This window comes from Cornus florida, unplaced genomic scaffold (genome assembly GCF_030987335.1).
Source record: "Cornus florida cultivar Cherokee Brave unplaced genomic scaffold, ASM3098733v1 CherokeeBrave_3.0.0_Hap2_Chr10, whole genome shotgun sequence".
Lineage (NCBI taxonomy): Eukaryota > Viridiplantae > Streptophyta > Magnoliopsida > Cornales > Cornaceae > Cornus > Cornus florida.
Genome location: NW_026775580.1, coordinates 96,606,457 through 96,629,088, shown reverse-complemented (window position 1 = coordinate 96,629,088; position 22,632 = coordinate 96,606,457). Strand labels below are relative to the sequence as shown.

Genomic DNA, 22,632 nt, shown 5'->3' with positions numbered 1-22,632 from the left:
CTCATCTCCACTGTTTTGTTATAACAAAACATCAGCCAATGAGGATGAAGACAGAAGCCATCAAAGGCGGTTACTTTTTCTCTCTTTTGTGACAAACAGAAATTAACAGAACATCATTTTAGCAGAGGTATCAACATTTAGTATGTCCAAACTACAAACTGGATCACATACGAAATCAACTGGAGTACATCCTTCACTAACTAAAACATCAGCACTCTGAATATCTTCTTTAAACATATATTCCATAGATTGGCAGAATCAAAAACATAAAGAGAGATTTGCACTGTATTTCGATCCATTTCACAGGTTATTTGTACTTCCAGGTTCCAATCAACAGCTGGAGACTTCAAATGCTCCCTAATCGGCCATTAAGAACTAGTACTATATTCTTCCTTCTCCACCAACAGTATGGAAATGATTTATTTTTCTGGATAACGATCAATAACGGGCAACTATGGTCCAGAAAAGGCGTAATTAAATACTATATAGTATTATATTTAAACACGAACTATAATAATATGGGATGGAGCAAATCAGAAATCCAGTATACAGAAGAACACAAGAAGCTAATAACTTAAAGAGACTGATAACAGGATATACCAGTAACACATCTTTTGTTCAGAGTAGCTTGCTAGCAAGGACTCCAGAACCTAAAATGTCATAAAGGTATCAGAATCATCTGGTTTTGTGTCTTACAGTCGTGTTATTAACTTGGGATCGAGACTCTTGTACGGCATGCTCCCACAGAGCCTCTCAAAGTACGAAGTCCTTAAACCACCATTTTTCCTGGCAATATTCGAGCGGATCCAACGTGAATGATTCCCCTGTGCACCAGTTATTACGACAGCAGTCTTCTCATTTGCCAGATTAGCTAGAGCTACCATAGTCTCTGGTTCGGTGGCAAAGGAGGCATCCACCAGAAAAATATGACTAAAATGTCCAGCCACAATGCCTTCATTGTGCAGCCGAAAGCTACTCATGAAAGTGGATAGAATCACCTTGAATTTCCGGAGCTCCTGAAGCGAAGGACAAGAAAAACACTCCCCTTTGTAGAGACAGGAGGGGAGGATGTCATAAGGTACTCCATCCAACTCTCGGAATGCAGCATTGGCTCTGAACATATTAGACTCTGGAATCTCCTTCTTCAAGCCTCTCATAAGCACATCACATGTCCTATTTATAGGCGCACATATAAGAATCCGACAAGATGGGAATGTTCTATAAATTTGGATTACAGCTTCTTGAACAACCATTCCAGTTCTTGATAATTGTTCTGAACCAGCTACAAAAAGCGAGCCCTCCACTAGATAAGGTGGGGTGGCGTCAAAGCTTAAAATCTGCTGAACGGCAGAAAGTTGCTCCCTGTCAAGCATGTGATTGATAGGAAGAACTTGAACTGCATATGAGCTCTTTCTAGGTACAGTAGGGAAGAGGAAGTTCTGGAACAAAGGATCTGATGCAGCTGCAATTGCTTGGTAAGCCCGTTTTAAACAGACCCTGTTGAAGGAGAAACTCACATCATATTTGCAGGCTGAGTCATGCTGTGAATGAAAATCTTCTTCAAATTCAACTAATACTCGATTACTCTTCACCACACGATAGATAATACCCTATTTAAAAAGTTCAATGACAAAGTGAGTAGTGAGAAAATGAGATTCAAACACAAGCAAATTGAATATCTAAATTATGAAAAATAATAACAGGGCTATACTATCTTCCATCATTCAATATATCTTTCAGTATGTGATAGAAGTCCTAAGTAGGAAGACATTCAAATTCAACAAATTTTTATTTTTTTTAGTAGTTCATATCAGAAAGCCCTCATGTGTTTAATCAAAATTCAAAAACATAGAATTTGGGATTGAGTTCTGCTAAGAATGAAAATGAAAATCTTCCTCAAACTCAATTGATAAAAGAGTACCATCCCTACAGGATAGAAAATACCCTCTTTTGCATTTAAGTAGAATTTGAATAAGATGAACAATAAGATTCAAGCTAACTCTAATTGTAAATCTATAATGTAATTATACAAACTTTCACTATATATTAAACCTTCTAATATATGATACCATTCATAGAAGTTGAAATCGGATGGGCTAGCCCAGTGCACGAGACTCCCGCCATTGAAGGGGTTTGGGGAGGACCAAATGTCCGAAGCCTTAACTCTACATGGAGTGGTTGTTTCTGGTTTCGAATGCATGACCTCCAGGTCACAATGGAGAAACCTTACCATTGCGCCAAGGCCACCCATAGATTCCACCAAAAAAAATAAATCCTTTTAATTTGTTTATTTCAGAAAACCCCATTACTTGAACAAAAAATAAAAGACCCACTGACGCAAGACAAATAACCAGAAAGAAAGAAGGGGATGAGAAATTAGATGAATAGATAGACTAGAAGAAGAGGATGAGAAAATAGATGAAAGGGGGTGAGAACAGAATGAATAGATAGGCAGGATAGACTGAATGGGTGAGAAAAACAAGAACAGAAATGAGAGAAACAATAGAACACAGAGAGAGACTCAAAGAAAACGATAATCAATATTATCCAAAACTAAGTTCTCAAATTGCAAAGGGGCCTTTAAATAGGCAAATTATTAAGCAAGCCCTAAAACATAAAAACACCAAAGTAACCCTAAAATTCAAACATTATCAAAATAACAATAAGCATAAATAAAACCCTAAATCACTAAAATCCCCAAGTTTATTTCTCTTTCCCTCTTCTTCAAAAGTAATGTTGAAGCATGTGTAACTCATGTATTTGAATCATATCCCGTTCCCCATCACCTACCTGGTTCACTTTTCTAAGAATAGTTTTAAATTTGTTTAGTTGGGATGAAAACTGGTTACAGTAATACCTCAATTAAGAGAACTGTTTTTTGTAGTTATCAGAAAATTGCTTTTGAATTCATGAAAATTTTCTTCAAAAAACTAAACCAAACAAGCAATAATATGGGTTTTGAGTTTTTTTCCAAAAAAAAAAAAAAAAAAAAAAAAAAAAAAAAAAAAAAAATCACTATTCGTATTGGGATCATTGATTTCTCATAAGAAGTTCTTCAAGTGACTGAATACTTCATCTTTAATCTATGGCTCAGTGAAGCACAGTTCCATGTGGAAGCAATTATGTGCTCACATAGCAGCCCATCATGCATGTCGAGTAGAAAACAGATGTGAATGTTCACTCTTCATGAACTCTGGTCAGGTGAAGCAACCATTGAAATTTCTGATGTGAAACATTCAGACATGACAATAGGACAATTTCATGACAAGTTGGCTTCTTCTGAAAAGACTATCATATTTTTCTAAGTTTTGTCGCGAAGGAGCGATAATTAAATATCAGACACTCAATGCAAATGCCTTCTGCTATGGGTTAATAAGATTAAAATACAAAACATGAATGTTATGATGACTCCAGTCATCTCTAAACTTCAACCAAAGAAAGTAAATTGATATCATACCGATAGAAACTCAAAGGTCGATCCTTCTGCAGATACCCATGTGCTTCATCTGTAATCTAAACTGTGGTATATCCTCAAAAGTTGGTGGAGAAGTTCAGGAAGCTAACCTGAAATGGCTTGACTTTGCTGCCTGAAGGCCTCACAGAGGCAAAGTCCCTAGATAAAAGGAATGGCCGCCTCTCAGGAATGGAGTCAATCTCAAACGCTATGAAGACTTTATCATCCTTCTCATCAAACTTATTCAAGTCGTTGTGGTTGCCTTTCTTAGTATAAATTGATGCTTTGTCCAATTTCAGAGTCACATTCTCCATCTCGAATCCGTCCCATTTCTGTTCCAAATAAAAGCATGTTTTATTTCGTACCACCATACCAAAGCATAAAACTACAAGAATTAATAGTGTTGCACCCATTGCAATATATCCACGCCATTTCTGAAACTAAAGATTCCATGCAAGTGTAGAAGTATTATATATAAAGAAAAGAGATGATGTTGTATTGCAAGTAAGAAAAACAAAGATAGACATTCCAAAATATATGGTAAATCTCTTATTCTTTTATTGTCGGCTATATACGATCATCGAGAGTGGATCTACCTCCGGCAGCCCACCTCCATCCCCAACCATATCCCCAAAAACAAAACAAAATAAAATAAAACATTGAATTGTGGTCTTCATTCCAATAAGGATCCATCTCTAAGAATAATAGGATCATTTCCTTTCACCCAGAGCTTTTTAGGAGTCAAAATCACCTTAATTATTATTCTTTAAACATATAAAAATATGTTTTAGAAACATTTTTATGCATGCTTAGGCATGTGTCCTAACTGTGAGTACAAATCATTGTTTAAAACCAACTTAGCTCACCAAGGCATCTTCAATGGCATGAACGTCTTCACTTTGACATTCTAATTCACAAGACACTTAGGTTCATGAAAAAGGAAAACTAAAACGCAAGAGTTTTGAAAACAAAAATTTGCCAACACTAAGTCATTAAAGTGCTAACGTGATGAACCTACTTTTAAAATTGCCTCATCCACATGATGAATACCCTAAATATAACTGTACACACAAATTTTGTAAGTCTGCAATAGAAACAAAATATGGAGCAAAATAGAATTTTATTAATTTATGAATGTGGAGTACAGTCCTTTGTAATATCTTTTACAAAAAAAGAATGGTCCTCTGATTCGATCTCCTTATTTTTGGTTGGTTGGATCCAAGGGTTGCACGAGCTTATTCTTGAATCACTGCGGAATTTGATGAAGAACGGCACGTTGTTGGATGTGCTTGATGTTCTTCGCTTTTGGGTTTCGATTCTGAATTTGTGTGAGTCTCTGAATTTCTGAATTCTGAATTTGTGTCTGAATTTGTAGACTTCTGAATTCTGAATCCTCTCCCCTTTCTTCCTCCAGGCCTCTATTTATAGGCTTCTTGGATTAATAGGATGATGACACGTGTCATCTCCTGATAAGGATAAAACTATAACTAGGCCGGGCCAGTTATATTGTGATAATTATCCTTAAAGATAATTACTCAAAATATATTTTATTAGGAATAATTATCGTTTCATTTAATTATCTGGGCTGGGCTAATTAAATAATTAAAGTGGACCAAGTCTGGTAAATTAAATAATTTATTTAAACATTAGGCCTATATTTAATGGGTCCATTCGTTAAAACCAAAGCCCATTAAATTTTAGTGTCTACAAATTGCCCCCACTTCAAGTCCCAATTTTGACAAGACTTGTCTCTTTTTCCAAGTGGGACTTGAAGTTTCCTTTTTTTTTTTTTTTTTTCCATCTTAATTGTACTTTCCTATTTAAATTGAATTGTCCAAATCCCAATACAACTTGGAGGTATCTTGTTGCCTATATATACCCTCAATATTGTAGGGTTTGATATCAATTCCAAAAATCTCTGAAGACTTGTCAGATCACAAATAATTGGTACGTGTGTTTTTTTTTCTTCTTCTTCTTCTTTTTTTTTTTTTTTTTTTTTTTTTTTTTTTTTTTTTTTTCTCTCTCCACGCATGTAGGAAATTTATTTATTTATTTATTTATTTTAATTTTTTTTTCCCTCCACGCATGTAGGAGCACAATTTTTTTTTTTTTTTTTTTTTTTTTTCCTAACCCCCTTTTTTTCTTTGCAGGGCTTGATTGAGTATAACAACTTGATTTGTGTCAACCGTAGCAGAAATTGAGTCCTCCTTCTAGGCAACACCGATTTGAGCTTTGTTATCCATCATGGTGGTGTTCAAGTATTTCGCAAAGCAAAAGCTGACTATCTTAGAGAGCGAAAATAGTCAACGAGTCCAAGGAACGACATTAAGTGTATATGACTCACTTTTTGGTCGCAATGCTATTCAAGTGCCTGATTCTAACAATAAACATTGTTCATCTCATTGGACATGCACGGCCACATGCGAACTCACCGACTTTGGTCCTGATCAGATTAATGAAGAATCTATTGTCTCTAAAGCCTTGATACTAAATTCTTCACTTCATGAGAGAGTTGTTGAAGAAAACCAGTTTTCACTATTGGGTCTTAATGTTCAGGCGAATGAAATATCATGGAGTATTCCCTATAAACTTCCTGCTGAATTGCTATACACCGAACTATATTGGGAGTGGTTAGAAGATGTCTTGGCACGTTTCCACGACTTTCTATCAAAACAACAACTATATGGTGCTTTATTCGCCTCCCTATTTTCCTATGATCGTCATGAAGATGTATTCAAAGCATTCCTTGAATGTTGGTGCCCAGCCACTAATACACTTCATTGTTCTATTGGCGAGCTATCAATTTCTCTTCGAGATCTATATATGCTAGGTGGTCTCCCTCACCAAGGAACAATTTATGGTGAAGTTATTCCTTGTGCAGATGAACTATCAAGAGCTGGCAACAACAAAAATTCTATCCCTTTGAGTTGTCAACACCTATTTTTGGCCTTCCACAGACTTTCCAAGAAGTATAAAGGAGATCAGAATGTGAAGATATCTGACTGGATTAATTTCTGGTTTAAAGGTGCATCAAGACATGCCAAACCTTCAAAGAAATCAACAAAAAATAAAGTTCACCGCCCTATGAGGACTCAAAATCCGTCTGGTGTGATCCCTCCAGTCCGGTCGATGTCCACTAAAGAGAAAGAAGTATTTATCAACCTTGGTGTAGATGAAACATCGAGAGACACCACTTATCTAGCTGCTTCTTTAGCCTGTTGGCTCTGCAAATTTGCCTTACCTGCACACCCTGGCAACCTAATTCGTCTTGGGACTTTCAAGGTCGCAAGCATGTTAGTAGATGGCTGCAACATTTGTCTTTCCATCCCGGTTCTGGCCAGTATTTACAGAGGCTTGAACGAGATTGTTTCCACACCAGATCCTGGAAGCTGTCTGCGATATTTCCTATTCACTATGTATTCGGATGGTTGAGTGAATATTTCAGAACTAATTTCACCATTCCTAATACCAACTATTGGCCTAGAATGACATTATATGCAGGCAAAGGAGGAGCAAGACACTTTGACCATTTTGAAGCCCAAAATTTATTCAGATCATGTAAAGGAATAAACTTAACTCGAATGGCTAAAAGATCTTCAAAAGAGCGACTTATTGTAGATAATGGCGAGATGAAAAAGGCTGACTTTGACACCCTAATCAATCTTCGATCATGTTATTTGACATTGCGCCAAAATGACCGTCTTATCATTGAGCCGTATAGTCCACACAGATTTAGCCGACAATTTGGGTACCATCAAGATATTCCTGGAAAATTAAAAAATGACTTTCGTACTTGCACCTTAGAGGAATTTTTAAAGCATTGGAACTTATCCGTTCATTATTCTTCTGGTTGTGATGCGTTGCTTCCTTCAACCTTCAACCACCAAAAATCCTCAGTTACCAGAGCATATGCCAAATGGTGGTCCAGCGTATATATTGATCCATTTACACAGAAAGAAACTACCTCAAAGCAATTTAAACGCACGATTTCCCCACCAGAGAAACCAACTAAAATCAGGAAGGTTTTAATTAAGGGGCTGAAGTCAAATCTCCCATCTAAGCCAGTGCCAAAGTTAACCATCAAATCTCATAATGATTGTGACGTTGTTGGAGGATCTAGTAGCCATCACCAAACAGCAGAAAATGTCCCACCACTAATCAATAACCGTCGCCGTCGTCAGTTGTCAATGGAGTTAGATGAGGATGTGAAAGCTTATAATGAGGATCGTAACTGGAAGCATGTCACCGACAAAGTGAGACTTGATTCAGTACAGGAATGTGTTGCCACTTCTCTTGATCAATTTTTTACTGGGGTACCTAGTTCACAACCTATACAGGTAACTGTTATTTTATATATATATATATATATATATTTTTTTTTGTACTGCAAATTACCATTATTTATTATTATTATTTTTTTTAATAGATAAAAAACAGCAAGGGATTTCTTGGGGAAGATGTTGTCATTGTTGCTAACCCAACATGTAGTGAAGAATCTATTTATGGACCGTCTTCCTTAGAGTTGGCCACTGCGATAGGAAAAGGTACAGAGATTTCACTACAAAGAAGCAGAGTTAGTTAACACTCGGATGTTTTGGGGGTTGCTGAAGTGACTAGTCAAGCTATGGAGGTGGTTGAAAATATTGGTAAAGATCATGTAGTTATCCTTTCTTTGATTTTAAGAGAACAGGGTCCACCCTTGCATCGTGTTGCCCCTTCTGAAATGTCAATTTTCAATGCGGAAGAGATCATTCTTGATGTTCATCGTCGTGCTGCTTTATTCTTTATTGATTTCATAAAGAATATCATACGCGATACTCCTACCGATAAAATACCGTCTCGAGCACCTAAACTTCAAACACTTTATGAAGGACTCGCAAAACTCCCTGGAGACCATTCAGCTTTGAAGAGGCGAATTGACTCATATACCAATAATGCGGCCAATTATATTACTACATCTTCTTTATATGCCTGTATGATGACTTTAGACTCTCAATCTCAACGATTGGCCAGTATTGATGCACAGCTCACCAACGCTAGGTCTATAGAAGATGATGGTGCTAAGCATATAGAATCACTTCAATCTAGTTTGAGTGAAGCTGAATTTAAAGAAGCTAGATTAGTGAAAGAATTGCAAGAAGCCAGGGAAGAGACTCAAGGGCTTAAAGTCCTCATATCGACAACGGATGCACAGTTATCTCAGAAGAAGGAAGCCATCACCAAACTTTGGGAAGATCAAAAATCAATAGAAGAAGCTAACGTCATCTCGAATCGCGATCTTGAAGTAGTGAAGCAACTGGAAGAGATATTATGGCAAGAACGTGACGAAATTATCGCTATGGAATTTTAGTATTGATCATTCCAAAAAAAGTAGTAACTTTGAATTTTAGCAATAAAACAAATGATTTATTATCTCCATTTTATTAACAAAGATGTTATCATTATTTATTTGTTTCACCATTCACAGTTTATACTCTTGCGGGCCAGGAGTTTATAAAGATTTTTTGTTTTTTTTTTTTTTTGGGCGCACTGAACTTAGAATGAAAGTCTAAGCTGCCTACGTACCCTCAAAAGAGGGATCAAGTCATCATGTAGTTCAATAGGGATAAGGGTTTTTTTTTTTTTTTTTTTGCAATCACAGTTTTAACTCATGTAGGCCAGGAGCATAGTGCAGTTTAAGCTCGTACGATCAGGAGCATTGCCTTCATGGGTAGTAGCGCTTCAGGAATTTGCCATTAATGGGCCTCACTCTTACTCCGTCTTCATCAATAATGAGATATGCGCCGTTAGTATAAACTTCGCGAACAACATACGGTCCATCCCATTTGGATATAAATTTATTTCCCTTGCGATTTATGACAATCGGTCTACGAACAGCTAATACTAAGTCTCGAACTTGAAATGACCGAGGTCGAACTCTCTTATTGAACGCTTTAGAAAGTCGAGCTTGATAACACTCTAGCTGTTGTTGAGCTTCTAATCTCTTTCCATCCAATGCTTCCAGTTCTTGAAGACGTAAGATGGCATTTTCTTCACTTGTAAGACCTTCTTGTATGGCTATCCTTAATGAAGGGATTTGTTGTTCCAATGGAAGAACTGCTTCTACGCCACAGACCAGAGAATATGGAGTTGCTTGAGTAGGTGTCCGATGCATAGTGCGGTATGCCTATAAGCTTCTTCCATTCGCTCATACCAATCTCGCTTTGTTTGGTTGACTATTTTCTTCAATAGCTCACATAGAGTCTTATTGAATGCTTCTGCGAGACCATTTGCAGGGGTATTGTACATGGAGGATTTATGTTGTTTGAATCCAAATTTCTCACAAAGGTCAGTTACCCAACTGTTTTTAAAATTCGTCCCGTTATCAGTGATGATGTATCGAGGGACACCATATCGATAAATAATGTTGGACTTGATGAAGTCAACCACTGTTTCCTTTTTCACATGTTTATAGGGTGCAGCTTCCGCCCATTTTGAAAAATAATCAGTTGCAGCCAAGATATACAAGTGGCCTTTTGAAGACTTTTTTAAAGGACCAACTACATCTAATTCCCATGCATCGAACGGCCATGACGTCACAGTAGGGTGTAATGGTTCCGGTGGTTGGTGTATGAAGTTGGCATAGAATTGACAGGCTTGACACCTTTTTGCATACTCCAAGCAATCTTTGACCATGGTGGGCCAATAATAACCCATTCTTTTGACGCGAAAGTGCAGCTTTGGACCAGATTGATGAGCTCCACAAATCCCAGAATGTGCCTCCTTCATTGCATGCGTTACTTCATCATTTCCAAGGCAGCGAAGGAAAAGGCCCTCATAGGAACGCCTATACAATGTATCGTTGTAATAGATGAAACGAGGTGCTCGCCTTCGTGTTTCAGTCTTATGGCGTAGGTCTTCGGGAAGCTTTCCATGTTCCAGATAATCAATGATAGGGATTCTCCAGTCTTCTTCCTCTTGTGTCCAACAAGAAACCACATTACTTTCTTCAAATTTATCCTCCAAAACTTGTGGCAAGACCCATCTTTGACATACAGGAACATCAACCAGGTCTTCATCAGTTAACGCCAATGTTGTAGCCAAATTTCCCAAAGCATCAGCTATCCGATTTTCTTTTCTTGGAATGTGCTCTAGTATGACGCTATCAAACCGTTCCAACAAATGAGAGGCGTAACGATGGTACGGTACTAGATCATCTTTCTTAACCTCATATTCTTTAAGAAGTTGGTTGATCACCAACTTAGAGTCTCCATATATTTCGAGGTCCGTGATGTTCATCTTATTCGCCATTTGAAGGCCGATAATCAAGGCTTGATACTCAGCTACATTATTTGAGCAGTTTTCAGCAAGTGCAAAAGAGTATGGAATGACATGTCTCTTTGGAGAAACAAAAACTACACCTGCTCCAGCCCCATCTGATCGTGCTGCCCCATCGAAAAACATCATCCATGGAGGGAGGATGTCCACAAGGAAGACTTCTTCATCAGGAAAATCTTCAGAAATTTCCCAATCGGCTAGAATAGGATGGTCAGCTAAGAATTGTCCTTTTACTGCTTTTCGTGGTACATAAATAATTTCAAATTCGTTGAACAAAATTGACCACCTCGCCAATCGTCCGGAAAGGACCGGCTTAGACATGACATATTTGAGAGGATCTGTCCTTGCAACAAGATGTATCGTATGAGCCAAGAAATAATGCCTCAATTTCTTAGAAGCGAAGACAAGTGCGAGGCATGTTTTTTCAATTGGAGGATAATTTCGCTCCGTCGGGGTGAGTCTGCGACTTAAATAATACAATGCCTTCTCTTTATGTTCTTCATTATTCTGAGCAAGTAAGGCACCCAGCGATTCTTCTTGCGCAGCAATGTAAAGTATGAGTGGCTTTCCAGGTACCGGTGCTCCCAATACCGGAGAATTGAGAAGGTACTTTTTGATGCTATCAAAAGCATTTTGGCATGATTAGTCCCAATTAAATGGAACATCTTTTTTTAGGAGTCGGTTAAAAGGCTGACAACGACCCGCTAAATTTGAGATGAACCGACGAATGAACGCAAGTTGACCTTGTAAACTTCTAAGTTCACGTAAATTCTTTGGTGGCGGCATCTTTTGAATGGCCTCAATTTTATTAGGATCAATCTCAATACCACGATGACGTATGACGTATCCCAGGGATTTCCCTGAAGTCACACCAAATGCACATTTAAGGGGATTCATCTTAAGTTGATATTTTCGAAGGCGATTAAAGACAGTACGTAAATCCTGTAAATGATTTCTTCGTTCTTTTGTCTTAACCACCAAGTCATCAACATAACATTCAACAATCTTGTGGAGTATGTCGTCGAAGATCCTTTGCATAGCGCGCTGGTATGTTGCTCCCGCATTTTTTAGTCCAAAGGGCATAACTTTGTAACAATATATGCCTTTAGGAGTGCGAAAGGCAATTAACTCCTCGTCCCTTGGAGTCATTCTTATCTGATTGTACCCAGAGTAACAATCCATAAAAGAGAGAGCTTCATGTCCAGTGGTTGCATCTACAGTGAGCTCAGGGATGGGAAGAGGAAAATCATCTTTTGGGCATGCCTCATTCAAATCACGAAAGTCCACACAGATTCGAATCTGTCCATTTTTCTTCTTCACTGGAACAATGCTCGAAATCCATGTTGGATATTTGACCTCACGGACAAACCCTACTTCAATCAATTTGTTGAGTTCTTCCTCTATCCTAGGAACTAGCTCTGGACGGAAGAAACGTTGAGACTGCTTAATCGGACGTGTCCCACGTTTGACAGCGATATTGTGCACTGCAATTTTAGGATCAAGACCGGGCATCTCTTTGTATGTCCAAGCAAAGACATCCTTGTACTCAGACAATAATTGAAAGTAATCATTTTCTTCTGAGGGGTTTAGGAATGCACTAACAAAAACTGGTTTGGGTTGATCGTCAGTTCCTAAGTTGATTTCTTTGAGTTGATCAATAGTAGCCTGCCCCCCGTCTTCTAGTGTTGGTAGAGCTTTCTCGATATCATCTGGTTGTTCACAGTCAGGTTCCTCTTCAACAGTGATGTGGTATTAAGTAACACAAGACGATTCGCCAGTGCCTTCTATTCTATCCACTTCTACTGATTGATTAGTAAATACAATGGTTCGCCTTCGAGCTTTCAATGTAACATCATTGGTGACATCTATCTCTGTCTTACGTTTCATTCGCGAAGGCACTAGGCTCTGAACCTCACTATTATTCACCACGTCGATGTTAGCTTCTTCTGACTTCACAATCTTGCTGTTTTTTAGTGGTGCATCATGGATAGTACCAATTCGAGAAAATACTGACTTTCGAGATTGAGGTTGTGCAGATTTTCTTCCTTGGTCATGAAAGCTCACTCTGTTAAAAACAGAGTTACGAGGCAAATTGCTGATATGAGAACTTGAAACATTTGATTCTTGGCTTGACAACCTGTTGAATACAGATGTTCGATCGCATGGAGCTCTTATACGGTCAAAGACTGATTTTTGATGCCCAGTCTACTGATCTTGTTCATCCTCAACTTCTTCAAACCTAATGTATGAGGTGCTTGACTTCTTATCCCTCTTTGTGATTTGAATTCGAAGTGGCTCAGAAGCTACGAAACCGAGACCAGACTTAGGTGAAATGATTTTATGCCCTTGATCTTTCAACTTCTTCCGTGTCTCATTGAGGCAGTGCACCTTCTCACCGGTGACCTCAGCATTCAGTTTTCCAAGGCTTGCAGGATTTGTAAAATCATACCCCGACTTAGCCAAGAGTTGGTATGCTTTAGGATCGAGCCCTTCGTCGGTCCTTTGTTTTGGAAGTGATAAATGATCAACCATAGATTGAGAAGGCCGCACAAACCCTTTTAACGGAGACTTGGAAGGCGAAGACTTCTGAATCTTAGGGAGAGGAAGAGTTAACTCTCCTTTAAGCTTTTGCATATCTTCTTTTTCCTTGGTTTGTGACATCTTTAATTTAAATTCCTTAGTTTCAATTATCTCGATAACAGGTGCCTGCCCTTCTTGTCGCTGAGATTTTGGAACATACTTTAAAATAGGTTTCGTCCGATGTGCTTTTATCAAGACCCCTCGCGTTTTAGCTACCTTTACAATGTCTGTCACTGAAATGTCTAGTGGATCACTTAATGCTTCTTTTGCTTTTGTAGATTGAATCTCTTGTGTAGACGGAAGGCTTGGGATGGGCACTTCCGAAGGTGTATCATGATCGATATAGAACTTGGTATCGGCAAAATGAGATTCTGCCTCTGTAAATGGCTTATGGTCCGCCACAATCATTTGTACGCCATTTTTGTAGAATTTGAAGCACTGATGAAGAGTCGATGGAATGACGCCATTACTATGTATCTAAGGCCTTCCCAACAACAAATTGTAGGACGTCTTTGCATCAATCACATGGAATAAGGTTTCTGCTTGGAGCTCGCCAATAGTTAGCTTTGCCCGAATCATGCCGATAGTTCTCTGTCCTCCTTGGTTAAAACCTTGAATAATAAGACGGCTACGCGATAACTCGTCAATTGTGATGCCAAGATTTTTCATCGTAAATTTTGGCATTAGATTCACCGCCGAGCCACCATCAATAAGAATACGAGTCACTCTTCGTTCTTTTATGTAACCGGAGACGAAGAGAGGACAATTGTGCGGCTTCGAACCCAACTGAAGATCTTCGTCCGTGAAAACAATTGGTGCACAACATGACTCAAGCGTACCTCTGACCACTTCATCATCATCAAATTTTTCAATGATGGCTGTATTATGGTTCTCTACAGTCTGGACTTCATCTTGATCCTCGTTCTTCTCATCATTAAGGCTTGTTTTCTTAGTTGAAACCATGTAAGTTGTTACAACTTCGTCATTTAGGTATCCTTTTGGAAAGAACTCTTGCAAAGTAATAGGCTTCTGACTCTTTTTGCTTATAGAGGTGTGTTTAGTTGACTGTGTCTTCTTGACCCATTTTCTGTTATGGCCAGACTGTTTATGGTGATATTGGGGTTTCTTCTTCCTTTGCCCTCTGTCAGAATAATTAGTCTGAAAAATATTAGCTCGTTGCTTCCGTGGTTTCTTTCTTGTCACCAGAGTCCATCCTTCTTCATCATCCTGAGGAAAAACCCTTCCAAATGTTGAAATGTCACGTACACTCCCTTGGCCAATATAGATTGGGATTGGTTTCAATGAACCAAACTGGATAGTTGTGCAAGATACCTCCGAAGTTAAAGGTTGAGAATGAGCACTCACCACGACAGAGGTTGTCAAAGTAGCAGTAGTATGATTTGAAGTTACAACTTCGTCTGTATCCAACAAGATTTTTCCTTGTTTTGCCAGATTCATCACCACCTCCTTGAAAATAAAACACTTCTCAATTGGATGACTGATAATGCGATGATATTTGCAGTATTTTGGATCGTTGATACGTCCCATCTCTGGAGGACGTTTGCATTCAGGGAGTTCTATAACTTTACTTTCAAGTAAACATTCCAAGATGCCAGGAACATCGGAATCGGGGAAGGGGTATTCTTTCTTCTCTAACTCCTTTAGCGTAGGACGCTGTCTTTCCCTCTCTTGAAACTGGCGAGGCTTTTTATCATCCTTCTTGTCATCTTTAACAGATATCTTAATTGGGGTGGTTGAGATAGCCATTGAATCTTTAGCCGCATTTTTTGATGACTTGTCGCCCTTCTTCCAGTCCTTCTTATCTTTGCGTGGTTCTATAGTCATGGGACTTTTGCCGTCATGGGATTTCATACTGATCTCCATGTCATGGGCACGCGTAGCCAATTCCTCAAATGTGCGAGGTTTTATGCCTTGCAGAATGTAGAGCAGGCCCCAATGCATTCCCTGCATACACATCTCCACAGCAGATACTTCTGACAAACGGTCCTTGCAGTCAAGACTGAGGGCTCTCCACTGATTAATGTAGTCGATTACAGGCTCATCCTTCCATTGCTTCGTGTTAGTCAACTCTATCATACTAACAGTACGACAAGTGCTATAGAACCTGTTCAAGAATTCTCGTTCCATCTGGTCCCAACTATCAATTGATTCTGACTTTAGGTCAGTGTACCACTCGAACGCGTTTCCTTTAAGGGACCGGACAAACTATTTGACTAGTAAGTCCCCCTCTGTTCCGGCATTGTTACAAGTCTCGACAAAATGGGCAATGTGTTGCTTGGGGTTACCTTTTCCGTCAAATTGCTGAATCTTCGAAGGTTGGTATCCTACATGCATTCTCATACTGTCGATTCTCCTTGTATAGGGCTTTGAGTACATGAGAGTGCTCTGTGAGACACCACCATATTGAGCTCGGATTGTATTCGTTATCATATCTTGCAATTGTTCGATAGATAATGAAGAGACTGAAGAAGAGGTATGATTGGTTTAACCAGTCGCCTGTTCTATCCCCGGCGTCTGGTTTTGACTGGTCGCTTGTTCTGTCACCGGCGTCTGTTTGGGATTCTCTCTGTGAGTACCTTGTGCTGTAGAATTAGGATTCTCCGTTAGTATTGCTGTGGAAGATGTAGGTTTCCCAGACGGTGGTGGTGTGAAAGTTGCACGATTCCCGGATGGCATCGGTGTTTCACCGAAGGTCTGAACTTCTAATTTATTCATTAGTGTAGCGATTTGCAAGTCCTTTTCTTTAATAGTCTTTGTGAGGTTCTCAATGGAATGAGCCATAGTTGCTAGTTGTTCCTCCACCGTAGCAGCTCCAGTTATCATAGCAGCAACCACATCTGAGTATGATAGGCCTTGAGAATCCACGTTCCTTGAAGTGATTGATTGTTCCGAAGTCTGACGTGGTGACTCTGGGGGTGAACCGACACTAGAGTGAGCATCATAGATAGAACGAAGTGAATCTGGTGGTGGAGCCTCCTCTGGAACAATGTCAAGGTTTTTGACATGTTGAGTTTTCACGTTTGCCGGTGTTGCAGGATTAGTTTTCACCACATCTTGCTGAAGTTTGAATGACGCCATCGCCTGGGACTTGCTACGTGTCACAGGGCCCGTCAAGGTACTTCCATCGCTTAATTTGGTCTTCGTGCCACTTTTCATGGTGGCTTTAGCGTCGACCTTTGCAATAGCGATGTTCTTTTGGGCTTTCTTGTCTGTCTGAATCTTAGGGGGAGCCATAGAATCTGATAGAGAAGAAACTTGATGGTAGGAGAAAGAGATGAGAGGCAAAGGTTGTCCCACCGGGCGTGCCACAAATTTGTACACACAAATTTTGTAAGTCTGCAATAGAAACAAAATATGGAGCAAAAATAGAATTTTATTAATTTATGAATTTTTGGTTGGTTGGATCTAAGGGCTGCACGAGCTTATTCTTGAATCACTGTGGAATTTGATGAAGAACGGCACGTTGTTGGATGTGCTTGATGTTCTTCGCTTTTGGGTTTCGATTCTGAATTTGTGTCTGAATTCTGAGTCTCTGAATTTCTGAATTCTGAATTTGTGTCTGAATTTGTAGACTTCTGAATTCTGAATCCTCTCCCCTTTCTTCCTCCAGGCCTCTATTTATAAGCTTCTTGGATTAATAGGATGATGACACGTGTCATCTCCTGATAAGGATAAAACTATAACTGGGCCGGGCCGGTTATATTGTGATAATTATCCTTAAAGATAATTATTCAAAATATATTTTATTAGGAATAATTATCGTTTCATTTAATTATCTGGGCCGGGCTAATTAAATAATTTAAGTGGACCAAGCCTGGTAAATTAAATAATTTATTTAAATATTAAGCCTATATTTAATGGGTCCATTCGTTAAAACCAAAGCCCACTAAATTTTAGTGTCTACAATAACCATGCAAAAATTCATTGACTGAATTTCCAAAAGACATGGCATCCCAATAATATTGAACAGAGGCATGTCCGCAAACATCCTGAAAGAAGATATCAATCCTACAAGGTGAAGCCAAAAAAAGTGGAGCGCCCATTACATATAACCTTAATGATGTTCTATAATGAAATCCAAATATCAATCCCATCTATGTCATTGCAGAAGAATTGAAAGGACACATTTTGAGTTCATGAAAAGGCGTTAGAATTATTTGATTTCCATAAGATTTCTGGATGTGCATCATTGTTCTCTTCAAAATTATCATTTTACAGGAGACATCCATCCAAAATTACAAGTAATGGGAATAAACAATTTAAACAGGTAGTTAGAATTTATTTTCTGAGCAGCAGGTTTCAGATCAAAATCTTAATCCCATTGAATAAAATATCGGATCCAGGGAGTGCTTAATCAGCATAAACAATAATTAACCCAAGAAACTCCAACCTAAAACCACTCTAGCAACAACTAACAGGACCTAGTAATACAAGAACCCCACGACTAGAAGTTAAACATGCTATGAAAGGTAAGTTAGTCTGGGAATAATCACTAAAAACACAATTTAGTTCTGGTGTCAAAAATATAAAAGGTGACACACCCAAAAGAAATTAATGTGCACATGTGGAGATTCTTCTTATTTTACTTATGTAACAAACTTACAATTAGCTAAAAGAACTTGTAGCACTTGTTTTGCAAAGCATCACTTATGTGATCAAATATCAAACTTGCCCATTATTCTAACTACAAAAAACTATATAAGTCATTATGTTTCTCCAAAGTAATATTTATCAGCCTTGCCAACATGACATCGTCAACTCAAATGAACAATTCCCCAAACCAAAACCACAAGCTGACCATTGTTTGATTTATACTTGTACCATACCTCAATTTCTTACTTCAAATAGGCTTTCATTGTTAAGGTCTTTCTCCACTTTTTCGAAAGCATTTAAAGATTTCTGCATAGAACAACTGTCTTTTTTTTTTTTTGGTGGTTTAGGATCAATTTCTTGCGCATACAGGTGTGTAAAGACAGTATAGCCTACAGCACCTAAGGTAAAGTGACAGTTAATTCATATTTAAAAAGATTTCTGTTACCCAAGTAGGTTTAATCTGAATCCATGGACCATCTATACTGAAACCAATTGGACCATATTTATTGTCAACTGAAGATTGATTCACATCAAATGTCCCCATGAGTTAAAATATAGTTGCATGGTTTCATATTCAGCCTTTCAGTTTACAGTATACAGAGGCACATATTGGGTTTATGGTAGAGTTGATGATAATTATAAAATGTGCGTGTGCATACTGCTTCCATTACCTCAAAGTAGTAGTCCTCAGCATAAAGCAGAGCATTGAAGTAATCCTTGTATGTGGATGCAGACAAAGGCTTCTCGAGAATTCCAGGCACAATGTCATCCTCAATCAAACATTTGATGTCCTCAGGAATCACATCAATCCGCGATGCACCCTTTTCAACCCAAATGTAATTGGTCTGCTGATTATTCTGATTAGGCGAAGCCAGAGACAGAGTTGGCTTGGTGGATAGTGGAGGGGGTTTCAAGGGAGATGAAGGTGTCCCCGAATAAGTTGAAGGCGATGCACCCTTTTCAACCCAAATGTAATTGGCCTTTGTCTGCTGATTATTCTGATTAGGCAAAGCCGGAGACAGAGTTGGCTTGGTGGATAGTGGAGGGGGTTTCAAGGAAGACGAAGGTGTCTCCGAAGAAGTTGAAGGCGATGCACCCTTTTCGACCCAAAAGGAATTGGTCTTTGTCTGTTGATTATTCGGATTAGGCGAAGCCGGAGACAGAGTTGGCTTGGTGGATGGTGGGGGTGGTTTCAAGGGAGATGAAGGTGTCCCCGAAGAAGTTAACAGGGATGCACCCTTTTCTTCCCAAAAGTAGTTGGTCTTTGTCTGCTGATTATTCTGATTAGGCGAAACCGGAGACAGAGTTGGCTTGGTGGATAGTGGAGGGGGTTTCAAGGAAGATGAAGGTGTCTCCGAAGAAGTTGAAGACGATGCACCCTTTTCGACCCAAAAGGAGTTGGTCTTTGTCTGTTGATTATTCGGATTAGACGAAGCCGGAGACAGAGTTGGCTTGGTGGATGGTGGAGGTGGTTTCCAGGGAGATGAAGGTGTCTCCGAAGAAGTTAACAGGGATGCACCCTTTTCTTCCCAAAAGTAGTTGGACATTGTCTGCTGATTATTCAGATTAGACGAATCCAGGGACAGAGTTGGCCTGGTGGATGGTGGAGGGGGTTTCATGGAAGGTGTCCCCAGAGAAGTTGACTGGGATGCACCCTTTTCTTCCCAAAAGAAATTGGACTTTGTTTGTTGATTATTCGGATTAGGCGAAGCCAGAGATATACTTGTCTTGGTGGATGGTGGAGGGGGTTTCAATGAAGATGAAATTGTCTCTGAAGAAATTGAGGATGATGTTAGAGTTGGTTCGGGGAGTGATTGGTGTAGTCCAGACCCAGACAAAGATGGCGATTGTTTGGAGGAATAAGCAGAGGGCTTAGACAAAGATGAGGATGGTTTAGTGGAAGATGAAGATGGTTGAGACGAATTTCGTTTTAAACCTTGCTCGCTTGGTTTAGTGATTAGAGGGTTTGAGGCCTTGCATTGAGAAACAAAAGATGGGGATTTATTGTTAGTGTTACCAATCCCTCTACTGGTGTGAACCCGAGTGACCGATGTGGGTGTAAACTGCGGATCGTATTGGCCGTTGCTTGAATAAAATGAACGACAGCTTCCATACCCGGTCTGTGTATCTGATAGGTTACTCTGAGAGTTGATCTTCCGATTTGTACTAGTAGCTTCTTGAACATCTTTGTCGTTTTTCCCGCCAAAAATCGATCGCAAGACATCAAGAAAGAAAGACATTTCTAATGACAAAAAAATAAAAAATTTAAATAAATAAATAAACGAAAGAATCAGACATATTTGAACAAACCTGCAATATTATGGTTCGTGCATACATTGATCATACATACATGTGTATATAGAAATGTAGAAGGATTGAATTGAAAGGCAGAGAGAGAGAGGGGTCACCTAAGGTTATTAGAGGCCAACAGAAAACCAAAATCTTCTTGAGTTGTGGGAATCGGACGGCTGAGGAAACCTGAGGAATTCAGATAAATTTAACTCTTTGACGACGAGATTGAATCAAATCAAAGATCGGAGAGAGAACACTGAGAGACCGTAAAAAGATTGACATGAAAATCCCTGTAAAAGACTTCAACATCTGCTTCTGAAGTACATATTGGTATTTGCAGAGTTGAAGCTATGCACTGCCATCTTTATTTCTTTTTCTTTCTTTTGGCTTTCACAAGAAAGCTACTTTAGTGACACACTTTTTATAAAAAAAAATAGAGGTTTGCTAGCACACGCGTCCGTAATTTGATTGGTCAAATTAAACCTTGGTGGTTGTGCTTTTATTTATCTCTTTTCTAGCTTGAAATATAGTTTTGAGTCCTTTTTATTTATTTATTTATTTTTTTTTTTATTTTTTATTTTTTAACGGTTATTGTAGTTTCTCTTTTCTTTTAAACCTGTCATCAATTCTTTCTTTCTTTCTTTCTTTTTTTTTTTTTTTTTTTTGGCCCCTTTTCTTATCATCACCAATCTTAGTCCACAGTAGCCCCGTTCTTGCCCAGCTCAAGACCAAACACCAGTGTGCAGAACTCGCAACAGTACTCACGCGCACCCCTTTTTTAGCCGTAGGATGTGTCCTCCTTCATATTCGGGTCTCTCATCCCACTTCGTTATGGCTCCGTTTCTCTGTCTTCTTACGACGTTTAACCCAACTTTCACCTACGTCACTTTAGTTAATTTTTTATTATTTTTTTTTCTGCGTGGAGTCTTCTTCTCTCTCTTCGCTCTATCTATCTCTACGTCGAAGTCACGATCGCGAAACTGTCGTACAAGCCACCGGCCCTCTCCTCACCATACTCGGTTTGCTCATTTTCTCCTTCATTTGGTCCAGGTAGCGAGGGCAAAATAGTGGAAGAAAACCCCTATACATCCAAATTTCCTATTCTTCCCCTTCGTTCTATCTGCAGACCCAAAAACATTTTTTTCTCTCCCTTTTCCTTTTTCTCTCTCCAGATCCTCCAGTCACACCGTTCATATTAGACCCAAATTTCATCCATAAGAGAAGATCCTTGTGAAAAGGGACGGAATGGGGAACAACAGAGGTGTCGGCACAAGCTGAGAACTGGAGTGCAAAATCTGAAACTCGAGTGCCTGGCACCCTCGAAGAGCAAGAAGCTTACTGTAATACAAGGATAGTCCTGATATTAATTTAATTGTTTAAATTGCATTTTTATTTATTTACTTGTTTATTTGTTTGATTATTTGAATTCTTAAAGGGGTTAATTGTTTATTTGCTTAATTATTGTTTTATTTGTTTAATTATCTGAATTATTGAATTAATGGCTTTAATGACGTGTAACTATTTGACTTATTTGTATTAATTAAATTACTGATTTTAGTTGTTAATAGGGGTCTTTAATTATTATACTTGTTTAGGTATATAATTAAGTTAATGGGATTATTTAGGGTTTTATGTTTCACGTTGTGCCGATTAGAATTGGGTTAGGGCTTGTAATCTCTAATTCTAAGTGGTCTAGGATTTAGAGATGTCTGTGTATATATACTATCATATGGGTTATGTCTAGGGTTTATGACTAAAACCACGAGCAGAGCATATTGAGAGGCAGAGAGAGTTTTGAGAGAAAAATAGAGGTAGGAAGGCTAGGGTTTCATCTAGACTAAAGTTGGACCAAGGAGGAGGAAGGGGTGGTTGTTCGTAGGTGAAACCAAAAGCAACAGAGGAGGAACAACAGTTGGGGATTTCGTCGGAAAATTTAGAGACAGTGGTTTAGAGTTTCAAAACTGAAACTTAAGGCAAGTCTAACTTGTGTTCTGTGCATGCCTAGGTAGGCTCTAGGGATTAAACTAAAGCTTAAACACATCTTTTATGCATGTTTAAACAATATGTAATTTCATTGAATTAATCTGTTCAGAGTTTGCTTAAAAGTTCTATCTGAAATCTTGCCGTCGTTACTTAAAAACTTGTGTTCAATTCAAGTCTTGGTTATATAATACTGTCTTATGATCAATCTGGAACTAGGATGGGACCTTAGAACATGCAATAAAATTAATACAGAGACTCCAAGGATTGCCGGAGGCGAGGAAGACAACAGAAAACGGACGACGGCTCTTAAGGGTGTGAGAGCAGGCTCCAAAAAGGGAAGGAGCCAGCTCCAACAAAGCAAGAGCCGGCTCTCCTTGTTCTGGAGTAGGCTC

The 22,632-nt window shown here is 38.9% G+C and overlaps 1 protein-coding gene across 1 annotated transcript; it reads right to left on the bottom strand.

Moving 5' to 3' along the window:
- Positions 1 to 471: 471 nt before the first annotated feature.
- Positions 472 to 20,636, bottom strand: LOC132276093 (uncharacterized). Its single transcript, XM_059777357.1, has 5 exons — positions 20,523 to 20,636; positions 20,374 to 20,443; positions 18,637 to 20,207; positions 3,565 to 3,786; positions 472 to 1,610 (listed from the first exon to the last, which is right to left on the bottom strand). The coding sequence occupies exons 3-5, from the start codon at positions 20,203 to 20,205 to the stop codon at positions 693 to 695; spliced, it is 2,709 nt and encodes a 902-aa protein (XP_059633340.1). The 5' UTR covers positions 20,206 to 20,207; positions 20,374 to 20,443; positions 20,523 to 20,636; the 3' UTR covers positions 472 to 692.
- Between the last annotated feature and the right edge of the window lie 1,996 nt (positions 20,637 to 22,632).

Coding starts and splice junctions, on each gene's coding strand:
- LOC132276093 (XM_059777357.1), bottom strand. CDS start 20,205: ATGTCTTTCTTTCTTGATGTCTTGCGATCGATTTTTGGCGGGAAAAAC. Junction 3,787..18,636: donor CTGAGGACTACTACTTTGAG/GTAATGGAAGCA, acceptor TATTTGGAACAG/AAATGGGACGGATTCGAGAT. Junction 1,611..3,564: donor GCAAAGTCAAGCCATTTCAG/GTTAGCTTCCTG, acceptor CTTTTTAAATAG/GGTATTATCTATCGTGTGGT.